Source organism: Lepisosteus oculatus, chromosome 4 (assembly GCF_040954835.1).
Source record: "Lepisosteus oculatus isolate fLepOcu1 chromosome 4, fLepOcu1.hap2, whole genome shotgun sequence".
NCBI classification, from domain to species: domain Eukaryota; kingdom Metazoa; phylum Chordata; class Actinopteri; order Semionotiformes; family Lepisosteidae; genus Lepisosteus; species Lepisosteus oculatus.
In genome coordinates, this window is record NC_090699.1 from 31,699,834 (window position 1) to 31,724,494 (window position 24,661).

Sequence of the window (24,661 nt, forward strand, 5' to 3'; positions counted from 1 at the left end):
GAATTATTATTTCTTGTGGAATATTTGAATCATTCTTAACAGTTAGCAAATATGTGGTCAGACATTTATATAAAATGCTAAAATACTCCAGATGAAGATATGTAACTAGCTATGTGATACTTTAGAAACTTCACTGTACCACAAATGAGTGCAGCTGCAGTTGGATGATGTTTGAATTTGATAATTCACATATCATATTCGCATATTACACTGGCTTTAACTTCCTGAAGCGGAAGCTGGCTGCCAGCTTGTAATGGACTGGAGAGGCTGTAGAAGTCACAGCGAAGAAAGGGTGCCCGAGGCTAGATGTTATAGCAGTCACAGCAGAGGCTGGCTGGTGACTTCGCGACTCGGGTAGACTACACTAGGCAAGCACTCATAATCTGGTATTCAGGCCTGGTGTAACCCCAGGACACTGGAGTAGGGGTGTAGAGTAGTTACACCCCTACTCTTTTCGAGTAACACCCTGGGATTTTTAATGACCACAGAGAGTCAGAACCTCGGTTTTACGTCTCATCCGAAGGACAGCGCTTGTTTACAGTATAGTGTCCCCATCACTACACTGGGGCATTAGGACCCACATGGACTGCAGGGTGAGCGCCCCCTGTTGGCCCCACTAACACCTCTTCCAGCAGCAACCTTAGTTTTTCCCAGGAGGTCTCCCATCCAGGTACTGACCAGGCTCACACCTGCTTAGCTTCAGTGGGTTGCCAGTTGTGAGTTGCAGAGTGATGTGGCTGCTGGCCAAAGAAGACATTTTCACACAGTTAATTGCCTAGTTAGATCCTGTCAATACAACAGTTGGTATGCCTAATGGGATTCAACACAATTCTCTTGGGAATATGATCCAGAATTGATACTCGCTGATAAACACATCTTTTCAGATTAAGAATTTGGTGAAAAGCGTAAGCAGCTGGAACCAATTCACATGCCAGCAGTTTTTGAATTTTAGCAAATGTGCACGTGTCTTAGTGATGAATAAGCATGGAAGACAAATGCACAAAAGAGCATTCAAGATTGAGCAAGGAGCGATCCAGATTTTGTATACTAGTCGCTAGTTCCCTAGCAGTCAAGAGCATGATCCCTGGAATGTTCATTTAGGTTCTACCTGAAATAAGCTTTTATGTTAGGTCATGAAAAAAAGTTAAAACCTCCTGATCTAGATGTGAATTAAACTTGAGTGAAACCAAGTTCTTAAGGTTAAGAGGCTAGTATAAGGTCAGAGAAGTCTTGGAATCTGATTGATGGAGCTGATGGAACATTCTCATGCATCACTTTCACACCTGCAGTACTCTTACTGCCATCCATGGCTTCTTTGTTAAAAAAACAACTTGCAAGCTACGAACAGAGGTCATTCTTTTCAAGATGAACTCTTCACCACAGATCTATAGACAAAAGTATTTACTGTTGCATATCTTCATGACATCAAAAAATGTTTTTTAGTGCATTTTTAAAGTGCATTTTAGAAATGGTCAAAATGATTTTTTTTTAATTGCTAAAAGCATGTAAAATTTCCCATGGTCTCTTGAGATACACAGCTGAATACTGTTTGTACCGTTTTGTGTTCGTTACTCTGTTAATATCGTGTTAGACTATATACACTACATTACTGTATCCTGCTTCAAGACACTAAGAATGATCTAAAGTACATCCGGGGCAGATTGTAACAAGAAACCAGGCGTATATCACCAAATGTAATCCTCAGATCACATCCAAACACTACTGAGTGTTATGTAGCTTGATACAGATATAATAAAATGCATGTACATTCCATGGTATACAAAGCTGTCATATCAGAAATGAAAAACAAAAAACAAAAAGTAGTGATCTGACTATTTTCATATAAATCTACAATCCCATTTGTTCTAAAATTGTTATTGAGCAAATTCAATCAGCAACCAATTGAGCTTGACAATACTGGAACTAACAGTGCTGGCATGAGAATTTTGTCTCTTGACAAGTGCAAAATCTATTATATTTAAGAATATCCATGCTGCAATGGGAATTAAAGACACTAACCTGTCTGATGGGAATACAATTTTTTGGTGCTAGGTTAGAAAAGAGTTTTAGAATCTAGTAAAAATATTGCCATTTTGACCACCACAGTGACCATGACATTACCTTAAAAAAATAAAGCATACATTATTGTGGCATTGTGAGATATAAAGTTGAGAGACACAAAAGTGATGTTATCCTAGATCTGTATTCCTGCAGGAACCCTCCCCTTCTGAAACCAAAACCACACTCTTTCTAATGTACAGCCAGTTTTCAGGTCTCTTCCACACAGTTTTCACATTCCAATGGGTTCAATCAGGTTTTGTCATTAAAGGAGCAAATGGTGGCCAACACTCACAAGCAGAATAGCCCGAGATATCCCTGAAGGAGAGAGGATGGAGTCATATGGAATTTGAACAACCCAGAATGAACCTTCTTATTTCGATAGTGCCTGAACTGAATTCCAGGGTAACCAGAGACCAATATAACAATGGAATCCCAGCAATTCTATAGCTGTTCCTTCTCTGCAGCCGCCAAGAACAGAGGCCTGCTTTCAACTGCTTAAGAAACGATGATAAGATTCAATGTCCCTAGTAAATACTAGTACATAGAGTATTCAAACTTTTTAACTCTGATTAAATTGATTTAATCAGATTTAATTTCTATGGGAAACTAAGGTGAAAAGTTTTTTTTAGGAGTTTTTGTTTTCATTTGGAGCTTGTCTCTCAATGAAAATACCAAATACACTAAGCTGCAACTGAGAATTCAGTTTTCCTAAGATTCAATGGCTTGATTAAAAAAATTCTACTTGAAAAAGGAGAAGATGTGGAAAAAAGATAGAAAGTGCTAGAACTGTGACTATTTTGCAGCAGAGATCACATGCATTGAGTTATAAAGTAATTTTCTCTTTATTTTTTATGATGTCATGCATGTTCACACACTGATTCAAAATAGTTCCAAGAAAATATGTAATGTTTGCAGTCATTAGAACAAAACAATTAAAAATATGTGCATAACAACAAGTTACAAATGAATTACCACAATTAAATGCTGCATCTTTTTGAGGCAGGATATAAAAGGAGATTTACATAGGGAATGGTGGACTGAAACCTATAATATAGACCATAATGTGAGAAACAGACATGATGGGGTCCCTTTTTGTAGAAAATAAATCTATGCGCTAGTTTCTTCAACCCTAAATGATTACTACTCAGGGTGAAGGTACATTTGAGCTCAGATTAAGGAATTGGGACCTTTAAACCTATGGGAGAGACTTTGTTACACATGGCTGTCCAGCAAACAGATGGTAGAGAGTGGTTATTAACTCTCATAGGAAACATGCACCTAATGCAGATAATCTAGTTATACAGTGCAAGAGTTTCAGACTGTTTTTTGTAAGAGCCCTCACTATGTAATATGATATTGTTATAGTGAAGTTATTCCCCAAAACACTCAGTAGCACTAACGTTTTATTAGATGAAAACCAGCCATTTGATGTAAGGGAGCTTTGCAGCCTGTGAGGGCAATGCGGCTTGGGATTTTTAGATGTTTATATATTTGCTATAAGCTTATCATCCAATAAATTAAAGGTGCTACTAAATGTGAAGCACTGCTGCAAATTTTCCACAATAGGTTAATCTGTGTATAATCCATCTAAGGGGGATCTGACGAATTTGTTCTGCACATAATACAAAGTTTACACTTGGGTGATGTGGTGGACAAACAAAATGGGCATTTGCTTTTCCTGTGCGTGCAGATTTAACGGAACAGAAACTGGACCTGCCATTTCTGAGCTAAAACTGTCGATGGCCCTCGTGTGACTTCATCGTATGGATGGCAAACATCTTTGCGTGCTAATACAAAGCTCACACAGAAGGAGGATGCCAAAGCTCAAGAAACCAGAGGGAGTTTCAATCCTATATCTTGAAACCCACACAGATAGTTGTTGTTGTGTTTTTTTGTTTTTAACCTGTTGCCTTTGATTATATGAAGCATGGGTTCATAGGGTTCTCTTTACAGAAAGGGGAAAGTGCAACTCTAGTAGGTGGCGATATTCAAAAACGTGCCAAGACATAAAGCTGCTGTGTTCCAAGACTCATGGTCTGCTGTGTGTGCCCTCAGGAGTGCTGGCTAATATTTTCATGGTGTTGCAGATCCTTTGGTCATCTGAAATACAACCCATGCTAGACATCCAGCAATCTCTCAGATAAGCTGTCCTACCTTTTTTGAAGTTTCACGTAAAGAGAGCTGTATTCTTGAAATAAACACTTAATTCACAATGTTCTCTATCATCACTGTATTTTTTTGTTCATGCATTCAGTAATACTGTTGGCAACAGTAATACTGGCAAAACGTTTTTATCTGCTTCAGGCATCCAGGGAGAAAGTGAAAAATAAAGAATAATGAAGTCACAGAACCCTTGCTGAAGGCATGCCAAGATGGAGCTCTGCAAAATGCAATTAGGGCCTCAGACAGCAGCATCTAAAAATGATCGAGAATGTATTCAATCCACATTACCCTTAGTTTAAAATGGAATGGTTTGGGGGCAAAATGATTCCAATCTTTATTTTGTTTTTAATGTGGAATTTTATAAAATAAGATAATTGCATTTTCCCTTTTCCTTATCTCTATCTTAATCTGGTGTCCTTTCCAAGTAGCCACAGAGAAAGAGCCTTTATCTCAGGGCTGATGAGAAAGAAGGGTGGGAGTTGGGAAAGGAAAGGGTGATAGGGCAGTGAAAAATAACACAAAAAACAAAAACCTCTTCTGAGCATTGTGTACACAGTTAAGGACACATAACAGTGGGTGACACCAATTGCACCCAGCCAAGGTAAACAAAGAGAAGGAAATGTGGGCCTATCTGTTTAATGGGTCTAATTGGTTCTTAAAGACTTCAGAGGAGAGGAGGAGAGATCAGAGAGCCAGTGGGAGTGGGGGAGTGGTAAAGTGCAAAGTATCAGCAGGGGGCCTGTCTGAGCACATAAACATTTTGCAGTCCGAGTAGAGGGGCTGCTTCGGCTACAGAGAAACTGCAGAGTCAGGACTGCCCCATTAAACAAATACATAAAACCACCATTCTTTCAATATCTTTCCTTTGAATTTTTATTAAATTAGAAAACTGAAACCACTGCTCCTCTGATCACATACATTAAAATCCTAGGATGAAAACCAAAGAAAACATCGACAGCAATAACAGTATTTTTTTCAAACTAGGCTCTTTGGTTCCAACATGCAAGATAAAAAGAGATACAGGAAATGACCAACAGTGCCAAAACAATTCTATGTGTGCAAAGAACTACAACATTCCAAGTGATTACCTTCAATACACACATGTGAAGAAAATAAAGAACAATTTCAAGTTACCACATTGAACTGTTACACACTGGAGCAACAATGTTTTATTATAGAAGAAGTGTGTAATCAATGCTCGAGACTTCATGCGCCTTACAACAGGTGTCTCATGACTACAATCTTTAGATGGCATTATTTTGGAATTATCATGAACCTGAGGTGTTTTATGAGGTCTCAATGTGGTGGTGAAAGTCTTTGACTCCCTTCTGATTTGTCATTATTCCTTTAACTGTCACACAGCACATGAAGTGCTCTCAGCTCTTAATGAGCTTTTCAGCAATCTCCTTTTTAGCTAGGCTTAGAGAAGTTAAACGCTGTAGCAGATGCTTCAAGATCGGAAGCACTAACCAAGGAAGCTCAGTTGAAGCCACACTCTTCCCCTGTAGAGAGCTCCAATATCCATTCCCATAAGCACTCAAGCCTTTTAAAAATGATTGCGGGTAATCTGTAGGGCAGAGGTCAAAGCAAACTGTTTGAGCTTCTCCTGTATGCAATGAGGATTACAGTAGCCTATGGAGCACAGCCTTCCAATTCCAAAACTTCCTTTCACCATACTGTTCCAGAAATGGATGAATTTTAGAGAAGGTTCCTTTTTTATCCGATCTGTAATGTCTTTTAAATAAACAGGATAGCAGACAACTTCCCTGGCATTGGATGTCAGTGTTCCATGCATGAGTGGATGTCAGTCTTTCCATTATCTACTATGTTCTTGCTAGTTCAATAAAATACGATTGAGACTAGAAAGTAGCATATTTTATGGACCATTTACAAAGTAAAAAAATGCCAGGACAGCATTGCTGTTTACTCATCAAGGGCATAGACTCTCCCCATGACATAATGGTTATTCTTTACAAACTTTTCATTAAAATAATAAATAAGTAAAGAAAAATAACTATAATGGAGAAAGAAAGAAATGATTGAAAAAACAGTACTACACCTGGTGTGGGAACTTGAACAAAAAGGAAACCCATCAATATACAGTCCTTTTTTTCTACATATAAAAACAAGTTCTTGTTCATAAGGAAAATTGAAGTGCGTCGTGCCAAGACTGTGTTCAGAAATCCATCTTCAGACTTTTTTGGCCTTGCATTACAGTAGTTTAAAACAAATACAGAGTATTAGAAGTCCACTCTGCTGTGATATTCTGCAGATTTCTTGACTATTAACTGAGATTGCACTTTGTCATACCACACTTCCTCCCTTTTTTTCCCCATATGTAGCAAAAAACTGCAGTGTAAGCAGTGTAAGTAACTTCCATTTACTAATACTACAGTTAGGAAGAAGTTCTCTATTTTTTTAAGACTGAGGCAAGTCATCAATTTCAATCCTTTCAAATTATATGGTTTGAACTCTCCCTCTCAACAAGGGATTAATAGCTTGTCACTTCTTACTCATTTTTGTGTTTATTACATAAGTATTAGCCTGACATGTCATTATCAGCCGTCCTTGAAATATCAAAGTATTTTGAAGATAAAGTAAAAACAGACATTATTCTATTATTTGTGATTGCTAGCTTCAGCTCTCAAACACTTTTCTCAAACCCTGCTGTCTGAGCATGCTGCCTTCTGTGTAGGGTCTGTAAAAACTGAAACACAATACTCCCCACTGCAGAAAGGACTCTAAATGAGAGAGACCTGGGACCTGTGGTTTGTTCAACCAGATGAAGCTGTGAGACAGCCCAGAGGAAGTCCTAATAAGAGGGCACAGCCCAGACCAAAGCTAACGGAGTTTTAGATATCACTACAAGAAAGAACTGATTTTACAGGCTGCACGCTGTGGTTAATAAAACAGTTTAGCTTTTCAAGTGAAATGGAAAAACCTTAAAAGCTGCCTTTTGATACCAAAAATAATTGAGATATGCACAATTTTCTTTCATCACTTTAGACTGGCACCAGGAGACACATCAAATAAAATGGCAAACCTTTACAAACACCTCATGCCAAATAAATTAAAACTAGTATTTGAAAGGGAAATATTCAGTCTTTTTTAACAAAACCTAAAGAGAAAAATATGTTTAAAAAAAATCACATGCAAGGATCACATCAGATCACATCAAATTTCTACCATTAACTGGGCAACTACAGTAAATTACATTGAAGCTACAGTATGTGTATTGAAAAAATGATTAACAAGGCTTTATAAATCTATGAAGTGTCTTTAGTGATTAACATTTTCTTAGCTGTTCCAAAACTAAAATATTTAGAGAATTCATGTTCAGGTTCTCATTGGTGAATTTGAGACAAGTGATAATTTACTTTTTAGAGAACAGTGGTTTCTACCTGGCTATCTTCCCCTGAAAACCACTTTCATTCAGTCTCTCTCAGGTGTTTGAGGCATGAACACTGACATTATCCACAGTGAGAGAGACCTGCAGACCCTTAGATGTGGCTCTGATTTTCTGGGTTGCTCTCGGGGAGTTCTTGGCAGGACGACCAGTCCCGATTAGAGCAGACTGTCTGACAGTGGATAGATGGAGTCCCCAACATTTTGTAACTCTCTCCAGATGGATAAACTTCAACTACTCCTTTTCTGAGGTCCTGTGAAATTTCTCTGCATTGTCTCATACTATGTTTCCATTACTATGTACAGTATACTGAAGACCAAGAAAATATTCTAATTCTAATAATGCCTTTGTTGTGTCTAAGTAACAAGGCGTTTACTGATTTTACATACACTGATTCTTCATTTTGTCTACTGCACTTCATACATCATAGCATCTTACAAAAAACTTTAAATGAGTAAATACTGGATAAACTCTTTTGATTACTTAAGAAAAATTAATTATAATTAAACAAGGGTATCAATGTCAAGACATTCTAATTCATGTAATTGTATTGGGGGCTCACAAACCTTAACTCAGCATTGTATGTTTTGACAACATTTGAATGAAAGTTGGCTCACCAGTGTGTATTGAAGACCAGAAAGCTAAAGAAAATAGTATTCAGGATGGACAGAAATGAAAAACTCACAGATTTTTAGTAGCTTCTTATAAACAGCAGGCATCCCTTTACATGTCTACACAAACTGTGTTCAACCAGACCACTTCAGACAATTATAATGAGGCTGTGAACCTTGGTTTTTGGAATCAGGAAAAAGATATGGCACAAAAGGTGTTACATTACAGAATAAACTTGGACAGATTAATGGGAAAACGTCTCATATTGCATATCTTGTGCATGTTGTCATTTCTTTGAAAAAATGTTTTGATCTGTTTTGTCATTTATTAGCACATTGGGTGTTCTATTGGTACATAATAGCAAATGCATTTGGCTTAGGAAAGAATCATCCTCTCTGAGTCCACTGTCAACTTTTCCTTAGAATGCCAATGGGTTTTACTGACCCACAACCCCCAAAGACAGCTACTGCAATTCCAACTACTGGTGCTACCACTTGGCCAAAGGGAGGAAAAAGAAATCTTTTTCTCTTTCTATTTCAATAAATCTGTTGTTGTTGGCTGCTTTCCCAGTCCTTTTAACGTAACACATTCTCCCTCTACATCACTCAGAACACCATGCTCTGATGCCCAGAGGAAGTCTGGAGTGAGTAGCGGCCAGACCTGCCTTATGCAACTACTGGAGAAAGAGCCTGAAGGAACCATCCTGCGAACAGGCATGCAATCAGGCGCAGAGCTACAGCCAAATAAAATGTCGAGCTGGACGGGAGAAGAATGAAGGGGAGAACTCAGTTTACAAAGAAATACAATAAAAATCAACTGCTTCTCGTTGTGGATGGATGTGTCTTTAATTGTTCAGTTTTACTCTTTTTCATTTGGATAAATAGAACCCATTTCTCCACTGAAGATCCCTTTGTGGGTTTTTTAAGTAATGATCATCTATATAAATCTATTCACTGTCATTTGTCATAAGTTATTTTTTTCTTCAAATTTATAATTCACACTTATCATGGGACTGCTGGAACGGCACAAGAAATCTGCCTGCATATTAAACTCCAATGAAGTTCTTGAGTAAATGAACTCTTGAAATTAGTAAAACAGTTAGAAAGGGTAGTTTTATACTGTTATAGATAAGTCAGATAAGTGTGGACCAGTCTGTACAGCATTACCTCAGTTTACCTGATGTTATATTTTGTCACAATAAGCTTTTGTGAGACCTAACACACTTGATAATCACCTTGCATTGTGCACAGGAGTGACGCATTCAGATGGTTTCCAAAGAACGTCTTGAAGTGCCGCTTGACAGATATTTTAGCTTTTTGACCAATAGCAGTGAAACTCACTGTGACACACACTGTCAGAAAAGGAATTAAGCAGTATTTCAAGATCTGAAAAATAGCTGAGAGGTATGGCTGGAGTATAACAGTGTATACAATAATATACCAGAGTCTTGAAGTACAAAATATTCTAGTTGAACATTACTTTAAAGTTATTTCATTTATAACTTTGTGGTATGAATACATGTATAAAATTATGACTATTCACAGTGTTTAAGCTGTGAGGATCAACAAAAATTAAGTATTAGCTATATGGTGCTATATGAACAATTGTGTCTCTTATTTTTAGTTAGGCATTCATATTGTTTTCAATTTCCATTCTGTGTTAAACAAGTTATTCTTTTGTCAATGTTTTGTGTTCAGATTAGCACAGAAATGACCACATTAACATCACAAGTACTTGGCAAATTAAGACTAGACTACAGCAGGTGTGCCTAGCTGTAATAGGTGAGCTCTCCTTAGCGGCTTATAAACCAGTTTTGGAATAACAGCTGCACTGTCGACAGCAGAACTCAGATAGTGTTGTTCAAAACTATAGTTTTGAATGCTTGCCATGCTAGTGGAAGACATCCAGTTTGTTAAGTGATCTTACATTTTTAATTGAGGAATCTAGCCTGCTGCTGGCTTACATTTGGTGCGCAGTGGTAGCTGGGCTTTGGATAGAGTTTTATAATGATGGTAGGTGGCCTATTTAAAATTCAGAGCATAAACAATAGGATTGGCAGCCTACTAACACATCGAAGTGTTGACTACCCAGGGGTAGATTCCTGTGTCTAATATACTGTATAGTTTAAAAATGGTCTTCAAGCCCGCAATTCGTGACTTGTGAAACATTTGGAGTATACTGGAAGACACCCAACAGCTAAACTACAACTGTAAAAACTGCCATAAAATACAGTTCATCCTTTACAAAGTGAATGCAATAGCCAGAATAACCTGTGATTCGCTTAGTGTCAGTGATGGCATAACCACATGAAATATAGTGGTGGCGGCTGTTGACAAAATCAACAACAGTATGCCATCTCCCTGGGTCCAAGGTGTCTGACACGGTCTAAAGACTAGACAGGTAGGTGCAACAGATTTATTGTTTTCCCACAGTGGGACAAGTGATAATCCGTTGCATAAACAGTATAATTTCCATATGGTGCAAATTCAACGACCTCAAAAACACAGATAAGCGTAGGACTCAATCTTTTCAAGTCTTTTCAGTCTTCTACTCTTTTGAAGGAACCTGCCCGTACATATGTTAATCCATAAACATAATACCTGGATGAAGCCATTTTGTGTTGGAGAAGCCTTAAGCTTTCTAAGCTATTGGAAAACTTGCAAAGACAAGGTCTGTACGGACAGGAAATACCGTAGCTGAATGAGGCAAGGATCTACAGGGAAATTCAGAAACATTTAAAGCCAAATGGAATGATGGGGAAGTACAGTCTGATAAAGCATGTACAGTTAAAACAGAACCCAAAGAAAAAAAACATCAAAACCCCAGGCAAATAAGAGCTTCTATCTAGATGTGAGGCATATTAGGAACAAATACAAGAGAAAAATGCTATAGCATTGTCTCCCAATTATTATGTAACTGGAATCAGGAACAAAGAGTTCAGGCACAGAAACATAAGGTAGGTGAATTAAGGGGGTGTCTTCTAAACTACAGTATATAGGTCTGTCTCATAAAAGATTCAAGCGCCGTAGTGTTAGGAGGATGCTATAGATCACCAGATTCAATTATAATACACTCTTATATGATGAGATCAGGAACAAACAGGTAGAACATTTTAATTTTTGTTGCATGGATTGCTAATAACAATTAGAGATATCAGCTGAAATAGAAATGCCAAATATGGCCAAAGACTGCTTTTCTACTCAGTTTGTCTGAGCATCAGTTTGTCTTTTAAAACAATCAGGATATAGTAAGAGAAACAGAGGTGACAGAACCTTGAAGAAAATGTCATTATAGCCTGCTATCACAAAAGTTTAGTTTTTTGACCATTTACACAGTCTAAAAAACATACTTGAAAGCATTATGAAGAAATGAGACAAAGTTTACAGGTTGAATAAGACAGGATAAAAAAAAAGAAATCACACAATTAATGACAGCAATTAACCTATATTCTGCTTGAATCACAAAATATCCCATGAGCAAGTAAATCAGAGTGAAATCCAGTGGTCCAAATGGTTTAATCACTTAAGAAAAATACAAGGAGAAAGAAAGCACTTTAGACAGTAAAAGAAAAAGAATGTACTGAATGGAAAGAAAAGGCAAAAGGAGGTATTAGAAAGGCCTACTGAGAGAGAGAAATTAGTGGAAATTGCATGGAGGCTAAAATAAAAAAAGAATATGAGAATTACAACAGTATTAAACAGTAAAAGATAAAGTAAAATGACATACTAGACTCATTGTCGGGCTAGACTCACAAAATGAAGAGGTTATATGTCAAAATTGCACAATGCATTGGTAAGATGTCATTTAAAATATTGTATATAATAATGGATACTATACCATGTTACATAAAAGATATCGCTGCTTTAGAATAAATCCAGATTCAATCCTGCTTCAGGAGGTTAACAGAACTGGTCATAAACATTCGCCAAAAAGCCAAACCAGACTTATTCATAATTAACACTAATATGAACCAGAGAACACAAGTGGAAAGCACAGACTAGAGCATTTAACAGAGAAGGGGAAGCTCTTTTTTACATAAAGCGTTGTGGGAATGTGGAACATGCTACCCAGCTTTGTTGTTGAAGCCAATACACTGGCCTCTTTCACAAAACAGCTGAATTAGTTCATGGTATGAATTAGCTACTAGCAACCAAATACAGGACATTGACCAAAGGGTCTACTCTATTTGAAACCTTATGTTCTTATTATGGAGAGATTTATTTTTTCAAGATAGAAATTTTGTCAGGAGTCTTGACAAAATCAAGTCTAATAGTTTTGGAGTGGACTGGCTTAAACCAGGAAGTCATAGTTTTCAACACTAACACCTGGTCTGCACTTCCCAGCAGTGAAAAACAATAGGACCCATCTGAATCCCAGTCTACTTCTTCTCCAAGACTTCTCATTTTCAAAAGCTCTCTGCATTGCTGATATGTGATATGCATCTCCCAAGTTGTTTTACACACAGGTCTCAGATAGATCCATTACATTTCTTACTACTGGTATTTCCAGCAGGAAATAGAACTGTTTTCCCAGTTTTATTAAGAACTGTTCTCTTTGGCTAGCTTCCCAGTAAAATTAACTGTTTTTTTTTCGGGTTCTTGTTTTGTACTTATAATACTGCAAAACCCTCACGATCACACTACTGATTATTACAAACAGAATATCTATGAAAGGAAGACTCAAGTTAATGGCTTCCAGTTTATAGCAGTTTATGGTCATCAGCATCCTTGTAAATTGCAAACATAAGATTTTCTATTTATAATATTCATGTTGTAGGATAGGTAAATGTTAAGAGATTTGGATGCAAATAATGTCAATGAACTACCACTATACAGAATATTTTTCCTCATATCATTAAGTATATGGGTTGTAAATTAGATAATTATCCTAATTATCAGGACAGATTGTCTTGTTGAACAACAGAGCCATTACTGTGTTCTGTAGCATGACAGAGTGTGCCTTGAATTTTTAGTAATGTACTCTTAATGCCAAAACTGAGCTGATGCTCTTGTAATGTTTGCCCCCAAAGGTTTTGGAATTGAATACTATTGCTTAAGAGCCCCCCAGTGAAAACTTGGAAAAAAATAACGTTAGCTTTTCCTCCTGTTACAACTGAGTATACTGTGTAAGCAAGTTCAAGCACATTAATATACAACTACTATGGTTCTACAATAATTTTAATGTAAGGACTAGACTATTACTTAGGAAGTGCTACTGGCTTACCAATGTACAGCGAGATAGACAGTTCTGCACTGCAACGCTTAATAATACAATATAAAACAAAGCACAGTTGAGAAAAATATACAGACTTCTATGGTACTTTAAAAATCTAATCCTACAGTTCACAAACCAGTGTGGAAGTGTACATTGAAAGATAAGTGAATATAACATCCAATTAAACAGCACACGATTCTTATGGTTAATTACCGAAAAACTGTACCTAGAAAAAGATCAAATGAAGTTGAAAGAGTGCATTTTTAAAGTCTAGTAGAAATTAGAAACTTGATGTGTAAATATGAAATAATGACACAAAAACCACCGTCATAAAGTGGCCAGATTAGTTTGGACTCACTGCTGGTGGATCAACATAGACCACAAGGGCTACTTCTGCTTTCACAAACGGCAAGGGGATGGGCTGTCAGGGTCTGCATTCTTGAAAAAGTATTGTCACTCAAATAAATGTTTTTTGCAATTGACAATGATCCACAAAAATGTTTCGGCAGTGGGTCTCCAGAGTTTCCCCAATGGAAGAACACTAAAATGACAGAATTCTACCCAGATGTATATGTAAAAGCTAAAAGGAAAACCTTCATATGTGTTTGTGTGATTGGATCTTAATAGAGTGCAATAAAAAGAAAATTAATTATTTGAGTCAAAGCTTAAGTACATATTTATTTTGTTTTCTGCTCAATGGATATGCAAACCTACAATAATTGCACTCAGTTTATGAAGTACATATAGACAGTACTACAAATAAACTAAGATGTCAGATTATCCAGTTTTAGAATTACAGGTATCTGTTGTATAAACAGGGTTCTTCAGGAATCATCACCCAGTTTGGAAGAATTTAAGCTACTTTTCATATCCTAAAATTGTATATAGCATAAATGTGATTTTCTTCATACAGATTGTCTTAGATTGTCTGACATCCTCATCATTTTATATCACATTTACTCTTGATTAACATTACGATTTCCAAATGTATGCTTTTATCAACAATGAATTAACAAAACAAGTACTACTTAGCTTTTGTAATGGATACAGAAAAAAAGAACAAGTAAAGGTTTATCACATGGGGAAAAGAAAAAAGAGACAATGTTTCAGCTGTGAAGCTTTCTTCAGGTGCTGCACAGCTGAAACATTGTATCTGTTTTCATCTCTTTTCTGCGTGAAATAAATCTTTATGTTCCTTTGCAGCCTACACATGCTGACACAGATACTTATTTGAACTTACAGAAAAAAAGAAACCGTACACGTGTGTTCGGATCAAGTGAATATACATTTCCAAAGAACTTCAAGAAGTGCATCAGAATGGAATTATTTTCATTGATATCATATTATTGATTATTACATTCAATGATAAAAATAATTTGTTTCAGAAGTCGATTACACGTTTAATTCCTGACCTGGGGTGCTCTCTCTGTGGGGTTTGTTTGCGTGGGTTTTCTCCAGGTGTCATGGTTTCCTCCCACAGTCCAAAAACATACCAGTAGGTTAGCCGCCTTCTGGAAGAACTGTCCCTAGGTGTTAGTGTGTATTTGTGTCTATGTGTCTGGCCTGTCCAGTGCATTGCACCTGTTGCTTGCTGGGATAGGCTCTGGCTCCCCTGAATTGGAAGAAGCCGTTAGAAAATGGATGGATATTACACAATACAGCTGATTAACAACAAGGACAAGATATTTGTATCAAGTCCAGTTAAAAACAAGGAGTATTTTTATTCTTCTTTATTTCTTTAAATCAGAAGCAATATAACAATGCATAAATAGCAGACTGGAGGTGCTGAATGTTTTAAAAAGCAAATATATACAATTTCTAGTAGCAAATTTCTCTAAAGTATCTCCTAAAACAAAATAGTATTCACTAGGTACATATGAATTCCAATCATTATCTTTTTAATCGCATTATATTTAAACTTTGCATGTGCAATACTGGCTTTTAATCACATTTGTATTTAATACAGAGTGCAGTGTGTAAAATTTTACAATAAGCGACTGTTCATTTTAAATTCATGGTGAATACGGCTAATGAACAGGCCATGAATATATTAAAGTGCTTAATTTGATCAGAAAGCATGCATTACTATTACTTAAAATGTATTTACTTTAAAAGGACTGACACTTCCTACAATGCTGTGCTTACCAGTTTCACAGAGATTGAAAAGGAGAAACTAATTTTGCATGCAAATTGGGAACCTTACAGCTCTGGTAAATAGTTACAGTAGCATTTGAAAGATAACACGTTTTGTACAAAGTAACAAGTTTGTTCGGGCTGCAAATGAGTTTTAACCTCTGTTACTCTGGAAAGTAGCTAAAATAAGAGAACAAAGTCCAAAATTGGCAGTGCAGTTAAATCTAAGGCACGAACTGCACAAAGTGCAATACCCGATACATCAAAATTGTCAGGAAAGAATTACTACCACATGTAAACAGACTGAGATTGTGTTACCATTTGATTCAAGGCCTGTCATACTAATTTCAGAACAAGCACGAAATTCAAATCACAAACCCCCCAAAAATGACAATAGATACTTATAATTGTTCCTTTTCAATACAATTTTTTCCTGCTATCCACATTAAAAAAGTTTTTAAAAATAAGACTTGAATAAATTGACTTTCAGAATTGTTTTTTTGATATCCTGTCGTGTCTAGTGAAAACTCCCCAGATATATTTAAAGCAAAGAATTACATGTTTAGGCATTAAAATTACTTTGGGGAAAGTCTGAAGGTCTTGGAAATAACCCTGTAAATGTCTGATAAATAATACAGGAGTACTGAAATTAATGGCATAGCCTTTAATAACAATTCCTCACTTAAATTTTAAACATTGGGTATCTGACTGCCTCAAAGTTTAGAATGTTGTACCATGTACTTTACAAACTCCTGCAGAGAATGGGCCATATTCAAAACTGAAAATTAAAGAGTTTAAAAATCTGTGCATCATTTCTTTTCTTCTCATATTCTATTTTGTACTATATTTACCAAAATAAATTACATGCTGTAAATATATATATTTACATATTTTATACATTTAACTTTTGGAGTCTTAAGAACTTACATTTTATGGACAACTTGTTTGGTGTTAGAGTTGGTGTTCTATATCTAAAAAATAAGCAAGAGTATTAAACACTTTGTCTTTCAAAGACATACATTTACATGCAAAACAGTAATATACTTTCTCCAACACGTATTATTGTGTTCACCAAGCACACGTGACCCTCCCTTCCATTTGCTGTGTTCTTTGCATTTTAGACGAGTGTTTAGTCAAAGAGAAAGCGGTCTTTAAGAACGACATTGCCCCTTTAAGCTGCCCCCACCGGAAGGGGACACAAAACCTTGGCTGAGAAGGTTCCACAAACAAAACGCTAACAAGTTTAGGATGTGAGGGCTCTTTTGGAGCTGAATCAGAGAGAGGGGGATCGAGTAGCGGTAGGTTTTCAGTCAGTGTTATGTGTATACCAGATGGACACCTAGTCTGTCTCGCTCTCTCTCTCTCCCCCGGCTCCCTCCCACTCAGGGATCTATGCTGTACTGGCCAAACCCCCAGCTGCAGGCCACAAGGATCCCCAAGTAAGGACACACACTGGCAGCTGCAGTGAAAGCTAATCACAGGAGAGGAAAGGGGATACACCAACCCCTCTTCCTGTCAGCAAAGATGTCAAGGTGAACTTGGGACTCCTTAAATAACCACCAACGACCCCTAACCCCCCTCACCCACCACCCCAAACCAAAGATTAGAAGTTGCCTCTTGTTTACAAGGGCAACAGGGCTTTAACTGCATTAACATTTGCAAGTGGGTATTTTAAAAACAGGGAATGGATTAATAGGCTTTACTGCACCAGGTTAATTTCAGCCCCTCCACCCACTGTCTTTGATCCAGTGTAGGTGCTGTTTCATCTGTCATCAATCTGGGATGGACGTGCTTTGCATTACATAGATGCCAGCTGCACTAATATGTGCAGTGTCCCCAGTGGAGCTGTTGGTCTGAGAATCCTTCACTCCCTCATGCAGAATTGTGAAAAATATTGCGCAACGTAACTTCCTAGTGTTATATTTTGCTAACAAGGAACATGAATCCAAATACTTTAAATGACAACACATTCACATTGAACATAAATCATTTTCAGGCTCAGGCAAAAAATAACACAAAAAAGGTTAGAAATAAGAGGATGCTACTCAGTTCCCATCTTATGATTTAATAAAAAAAAACAGGGTATCAGCTTCAATAACAAGAATGGGCGACTAGCTCCCAACTCCCACAACCTGTTGTGTAAAGAAGTGCCTTCATTTAGTTTCCATTTTCTCCCTGCTGGTTTTGTGTTTCACTGTCCAGTGGGTTGACTTTCTCAAAGCCTTTGAGAATTCTGAATATGTGAATTATTTCTCCATAGATTCTAAAGAATGTATTCAGATTATTTTAGCCTGTCAGACATTTCTTTGAATAATTTATCTGTAGGAGTAAATTCTGATTAAATCTTAATGTTAGACATTCTTTTTAATTGTCTGTGAAAACATACACCACAGTTTTATCATCACATTGGTAACTTGAATAAGAATAAAATGAAATATTCCAGCACAAACTTGGAGCCAATTTTTCCCCCAAAAGGTCTGAATGTTAACCGTTGTTAAGCCCATAGTTACATTTTTTGTGGATCACAGCTAATGTTTCAGCATCTACTGTAAAATTGTGTCATGGTCTATCTAAATATGCATTGCAGCATTACATGTTCAAAATAAAATAGTTTTCTTCTGCATTAAAATAATGTCAATTCCAAGTGCAGGTAGTGGATAATTTTTGTTTTACTTTATAAATGTCAAAATGGAAGGAAGTGCTTTATTCTAGGCAAACCAAGACCATCACAATACCTTATTACTAGTACATAGCAGCTGAATAGCATCTCATTCTATTATTCACTGTGCCACAGGAGGCATTTTCATCCCTGTTAGGAATTAAAATCCTTGAATAAGGGATACAGAGGTACAGTATATATTGGGTATGCTTGTAATCATACAGCAAAGGACCAAGGGGAAGAGTCTCTGCAAGCTGGCACATTTCTCCAACTGTTAACAAGCTGTTTCTTATTAATACATTATATTAATAAGAAATATAATTATAATGTAGACGTGTCCAATAAAGTGCATGAAGCAGATCGGATATTGTAGAAATACTGCGAATGTGTTCTTCGATTCGGTTTGTAGCAGGCATGTATCACTCTGAAGTCAGCTTTGCCAATTAGCGCCTTCTTTACTATCCTTTAATAACTTTATTCATTAGATAAATCTTTCTTTAAAACTTTGTGTCTCTTTGAGTAATCCCCCAACTGTGGGGCCAGGTGGCAACTGTAGATTGAATGAGCAGACCCAGCCCTCTGTACTGCTGCAGAGGACACCGTGTCTCCTCTGTTGCTCTGTGCACAGCAGAACTATGGCAAACATGCAGAGCTGCAAGACCAAGAGACAGGCTCCTGTTACACAAACTGGATGACGATTCCCATCGGCCGAAGTCCAGGTAAACTGTCAAATCTCACTTCCTCTCACTCAGGCGGCAGGATTTAAAGATCTTTATCCCTTGCTTCTGACCTCTTGTAGCCCCACTTAATCCGCAGCTAAAGACAGCCCCCCATCATTATATTCTAGATACCGTTACATGTTTGTTATCCCACGTAGCTGGAAAACAGGCACAATGTTAACCTGGAAACATATGAAACTAAGGCAGAAATTAAATGAAACTTCAAATGTACAACAGCAGAGTTAGTTTAGGCATTTGTTGAAATTCAGCATGATGTGGATAAAATCATAGATTTTAGAATCAAAGAGGATATTCGGGGTATATATATATATGTCATGAGATGGAAGTAACAATCATATCATTTACCATCCTTAACTAAACCTGTTCCTAGTCCCACTGCAAGGAGAGACCACAACAGATTTTGCAATTAACCAAAATCTTAATGTGTGTAAAGCCTTAATGTGTGGTACTGAGTGACAAATGTCTGTCAGGAGCAATAAATACATCTCACTGAAGACCTCTCTTGATAATGATGTCAAGTCCCCTGAAGAGAAGCGTTTCCATATTTTTGTGAGATTGAGCAAAAATGTATTTCACAATCATGTGTTCTTCACAATAACTATGTGGTCTCACATTTATGAGTAGCAAAGTGGTGAATGCCTTCATTCTTTAAATTAGAATTCAAAACCTGGCAATTTATTCACCCTACTTCTTGCAACTCTCCATATTTCACATCTAATGCAATATCACTAGATCTAACAATACATGTGGAGTTCAGGTGTTATTTTATAATTATACCCGATGTGAAACAAATCACACACACACTGTAGCCACAGTTACTAAATAATACTTTATAAATACAACAGTAACATACTGTAAACATCCTGCCATTCTCCTCATTGTTTGGAAAATACCATGGATCCAGGCTGCAGACATTTACATTCTTCTTTGGCTCAGTGTCAGGCAATGGAAAGTCATTTTGTTTTTCACATTAAATTCAGTATAAATGGAAATCAGGTTACATAATCCACTACTGTAATACCTATTCTTTTCCACTTGACCAAAACGTTTCTTTCACCATTCTATGAATTTGCCCCGATTTATTCCAAGTAGACTGAATGCTTATACAACATGCAGAAGAAGCGTGTGTGTACAGGAACTGCACTAATTACAACAGATAAATTGTAAATCGATACATATCTTTCTTGTAATTCCTTTCTGTGTAACAGAAACGACATGTATTACGGTACAAAGTAGACAGCTAATTATAAGAAAATAGAAATTACCAAAGAAAATATGACAGCGGCTATAATTGGAAACTGCTTTTTACAGTGCGTTTATATAATCAGATTTAACACCCATTATGAATAGCATGTAAACAAGAACTCCCCAGTGTCATATTCTGTTACACAAAAACTGTACTGTATTTTATATAATACTTAATGGAAGAATGGTATGGCAATTGCAGACAAATTGTACTTCCAATTGGGTATTTGGTTTTTCTGGAGTTTAATGACTTGTGATCTTCCCACTGATTAGATTGATTGGCTATGCTGAATTGCCTATTTTGTGGGAAGCAGAAGGGCCTCTTTCTCATTAATCCACCCTGTCTGTAGGAGCTCTCCTGCAATACCAGACCCAGCACAGTTAGGTGAAACGTCAGTTGAAGAAGATGTATATGGCCATGTGCCCCCTCTGAAATAACTGGATGGTTGTTACCGTTATTTAGATCACAAATGTACATTGTTCAAGGCATAAGATGTATCACAAGGAATTCCTTTAGACTTTAGGGTAGGAGTTGAGAGCCATGACAGCGAAGAATTATGGGTATCATTTAGATTGGAGAAAGAACTTTCTCCCAAAGCGTTGACTTACAGTTTCTCATTACACATTTTATTTATATTCCAAATACATATTGTGAAATCAGAGGCTACACTGTGAATTTCATTTCAGAACACATCTGTAGCCTTGCTGGTATCTACTAAATCTACAAACCTTTAGATGACAAAAATCCACCAAAAACATCTGTAATATGTTACTAGTTTAAGTAAAACAATTGCAATATGGGAAACAAGTGGAAATTCTGTTACTCAAACTGAAAACAAGTTGGCATTAGGGGCCGATGTTAAGTCATTGCTAAATGTGAACATATTAAGCCAAAGTACCTGTGAACAATTTTAACCTTGATGTTACCAGTAAAATGCACTTTTAAAAAAGGAAACCATATCCTATCACCACATATCCCCCCTTCCCCCTTATACAGAGAACAAGTGGTGACTTTACAGCATTTCAAACAGAGCTCTGAGGTTAAAGGTTGTGTCAAAAATAACAAACAGGTAGCAATTAATCATGGAGTACAGTCTCAATAAAACATACATTTATAGAGAGGATTAGTGTAACAAAGCACTTGGTTTCCAAAAGGTGCCAGAGTGAGCTTTTATCTCTGTCAGCATCTTTACCGGAACCAAATGCTAATCAAAGTTTAACCAAGCTGGTGTATACATATCTGCTATTCTCCAATGTCATCAGACAATAGCTCTGGGTTCCTGTTTCTATAAAGGGTTCCAAAGGCTTGGAATAAAGCTATGCACTGGCTGGCACTGAAAATAAACAAAGGAATGGGAGCCATTCGAGCACTGTGTGCTGGGTGACTGACAGTGGACAGGTGGACAGGCCATAGTCCTTGCCCTCCCCACCTCACTTACTGCCAATGGAGAACAGCAAGTTGCTAGAGTTCCAAGCTTCTTATTGTTCCATCTCATTTATAGGACATAGAGCATGATGAATAAATAAATGGAAACAGGTGGCAAAAAAAGGTGTTTATAAAAATGTTTTTTACAGGAAGAGAACAGCTACAGTATTCACTGAATAAATGAAATAAGAATATAAGAAACATAAGAATCAATCAGCTAGTAGAGTAATTGCTGCCATAGATTCATTTTGGACTCCCATATGAAACACCTGCATTTATGAAACACTGACCTTAATGATTTTCATTAAATGCATAATGAATGTATGAAAAGCTGCATTGACAAGGTGACTCTGAAACCTTTTTGCTTGAATTCATACGTGTGCCCCAATATAGTAAAAGTTTAACTTCAGTAAGTCACACAAATATGATTTCCTGATATATTTTGGATCTTAAATTGTTTTATGGTTATTTAAAAAAACCAAAATCAAGTATCTCTAGTGCCTTTATACTTTAACACAATATGCAGCTACCATACTGTGTCTTGCCCATCTTTGCCAGATTACATTCTAATAACTCAAAATACAGGAAGCATAATAATAAAAGTGAACATCTTAAGAGAAATTCAATAAAAAAATAATACGGTACATCAGTCTGCACATTTAAAAACACAAATGCCAAAAGATGGGACCTTCGATTCAGAATGACTGATACAGTAAATGTAAGTGTCTTCTGAATTTTGATATACTGCATGACAAATGGAATTCGATAAGTCTGTTAGGGATCGGATGAACGTTCACAAAAACTTCAAGATATCATCGACGCAAGTTTCCCCTCATTTTGCAATTATTAAGTAGCTTTGCTTCATTATCAGAATTTCAAAACACATACTAGTCTACAGTTACACATTTTTGAAGGATGCAAAAAGTAGCGGAGGACAAAGGTCTGACTTGCTGGCTGACAAAAAAAAAGAGCTTAAGTGTGAGAGTCATGCTGACCTAACAAGAGACAAGAGGCCCTATTAAAGGTCTAAAACAACAAGAAAGGAAATGTAGTGTGACTAAAAACTTTCAAAAGCAAATAACTGCCAAAGCTATAAAAATCATTACTGTCTGGGATGCTATAGTAAAAACCATAAATGACTAATGCCTAGTAATAGGAAACCCTAAACGAGTCTGACAGGTCACTCAATTCCAGCCACACTGATCACCTTAATTAGCTTCTTGCCAATGTCTAAGACACTTGCTTAGCTTCAAACAAGCAGCTGCCCACTGATATGCCAAATTAGCACCAAAGTGTTTGCGCCCCTACTGCTTTCTTTCTCACAGTTTATTCCGCCCCAGCATGTTCAACAAAAGAAATACCTTCACATGTTTAATTATTTAATGGCCTACACCTGGAGGCCAGAGCAGAGAAACAGGTGGAAACAGTAGCTCGAGGGCAGGCAGCAATTTCAGGGTGGAAGTTGTTTTCTGTCAAACCCAGTTTGTCACATTAGCTCGATACCTGGGTAATAAATACAACATTTTAGGGCAAACAGGAAACCTCACATAAACAAGATTTCAGACCAAAACACTGATTATGGTATGCCTTTAAATGGTTTCCTAATGTGTACTAAAAATACATGGATAATAATTGGCATATCATTTTCATGTCATACAAAAGTGGATGAATTTTGAATTCTTTGGTTTAACAGTTTGTCAAATGAGCTTGAAGTGTCATTATTTACTCATTACACTTTTCAGGACAATCACTTCTTTTGTTATTGACTGATTCCTTTGAATGCTCTTTAAGAAATGGAACTCAAGAACAGTTAAAAGCAACTACATTTTGTGCAATAGGTGTCATTTTTGTGTTGTGTGAAACAGAATATTGTGTTGGCTCAATAATAACATTTAAACTACATTCTAAATTTACAGGTGCGACAAATGTCTTTTGTAGTGGTATAGTTAAGTGGGAAATGAAGTTTCTCCTGCTCAGACAAGCTGTAAATTAAAACAAATCACAAATATCATAATTAACATCACACACTTTTGATGGTTCATAAGAGACACATTTATTGCCTGAGTACAGTTTCATTTTTAAGTAGTCAGACCTCTCTACATGTATTGATGTTAATGAAAATGGGTAGAAAAAATATTAAGATGCAGGGAAAGCAGATGAGATGTAATATCTTGTGGTGCCACAGCTTGCTGATAGCCCCTCACCCAAGGAATGTTCTGATCACAGCAGTGAAGCACTCTTGCATCATGTACCAGTATTAACACAAAGAATTACTGACAACACCAGGCTCTTGAAATACACTCACACCTGTCCCTGTGTGAGGAAAAAGATCTCAAAGCCCAGCCGCGTGCTCGAGTACACAAACATAACACCAGCAAAGATGAAACTACCACAATATCACAAATGTAAAAAAACTTTTGAGAAAAAGAGGTGTCTTTTTACAGTTTATAAGCAGTAAAAATCCTACAAGCACAGTTATCATAAACTAATGGTTATTTCTGAGCCTAGACCTAGAGTTGTGACCATATTACCTAAGGATTCATGCACACCATGTCTGTTCAATTAATAACCATCACAACGTTTTAACTAACCTTATTGAAAAATTAAAAAAAAAAACCATTAGCTGTGGAAAAGGTGTGAATAATAGCAAGGAGAAACCCATCAATTTTTAATTACACGACCTACAAACTTTCACTGATAAGAACACAATTCCCGTCCATGGTCTGGAAAGGATTTATACAAACGGAGAATTCAGAATCATAGCATGCTTGTCATAGGACCATAAGCACAGCCCACAGCACCGGCAGGAAGAGAAAGTCTCTTTACAATGAAGACACACTCCACCAAGACTCTGGCCAGTTATGTCTGGTTATTTCTTGTAAGCAATGCAGCAGATTTGTGCAAATAACTGGAAGACAAGGAACCACTTACCTGGTGGGCAGACACAGCTGTGGGGCACTTCTCGGGCTTCACGTACCCTGGGCAAGTGGGCAGCCAGTTTC

At 36.9% G+C, this 24,661-nt stretch overlaps 1 protein-coding gene across 1 annotated transcript in view; it reads right to left on the reverse strand.

Moving 5' to 3' along the window:
- LOC138238037 (collagen alpha-1(XXIII) chain-like) overlaps positions 1 to 24,661 on the reverse strand; it is a 56,622-nt gene that overhangs the window by 22,057 nt on the left and 9,904 nt on the right. Inside the window, exon 2 of the mRNA XM_069187833.1 lies at positions 24,591 to 24,660. Within this exon, the coding sequence (XP_069043934.1) occupies positions 24,591 to 24,660 (70 nt within the window). The remainder of the gene's footprint in view (positions 1 to 24,590; position 24,661) is intronic.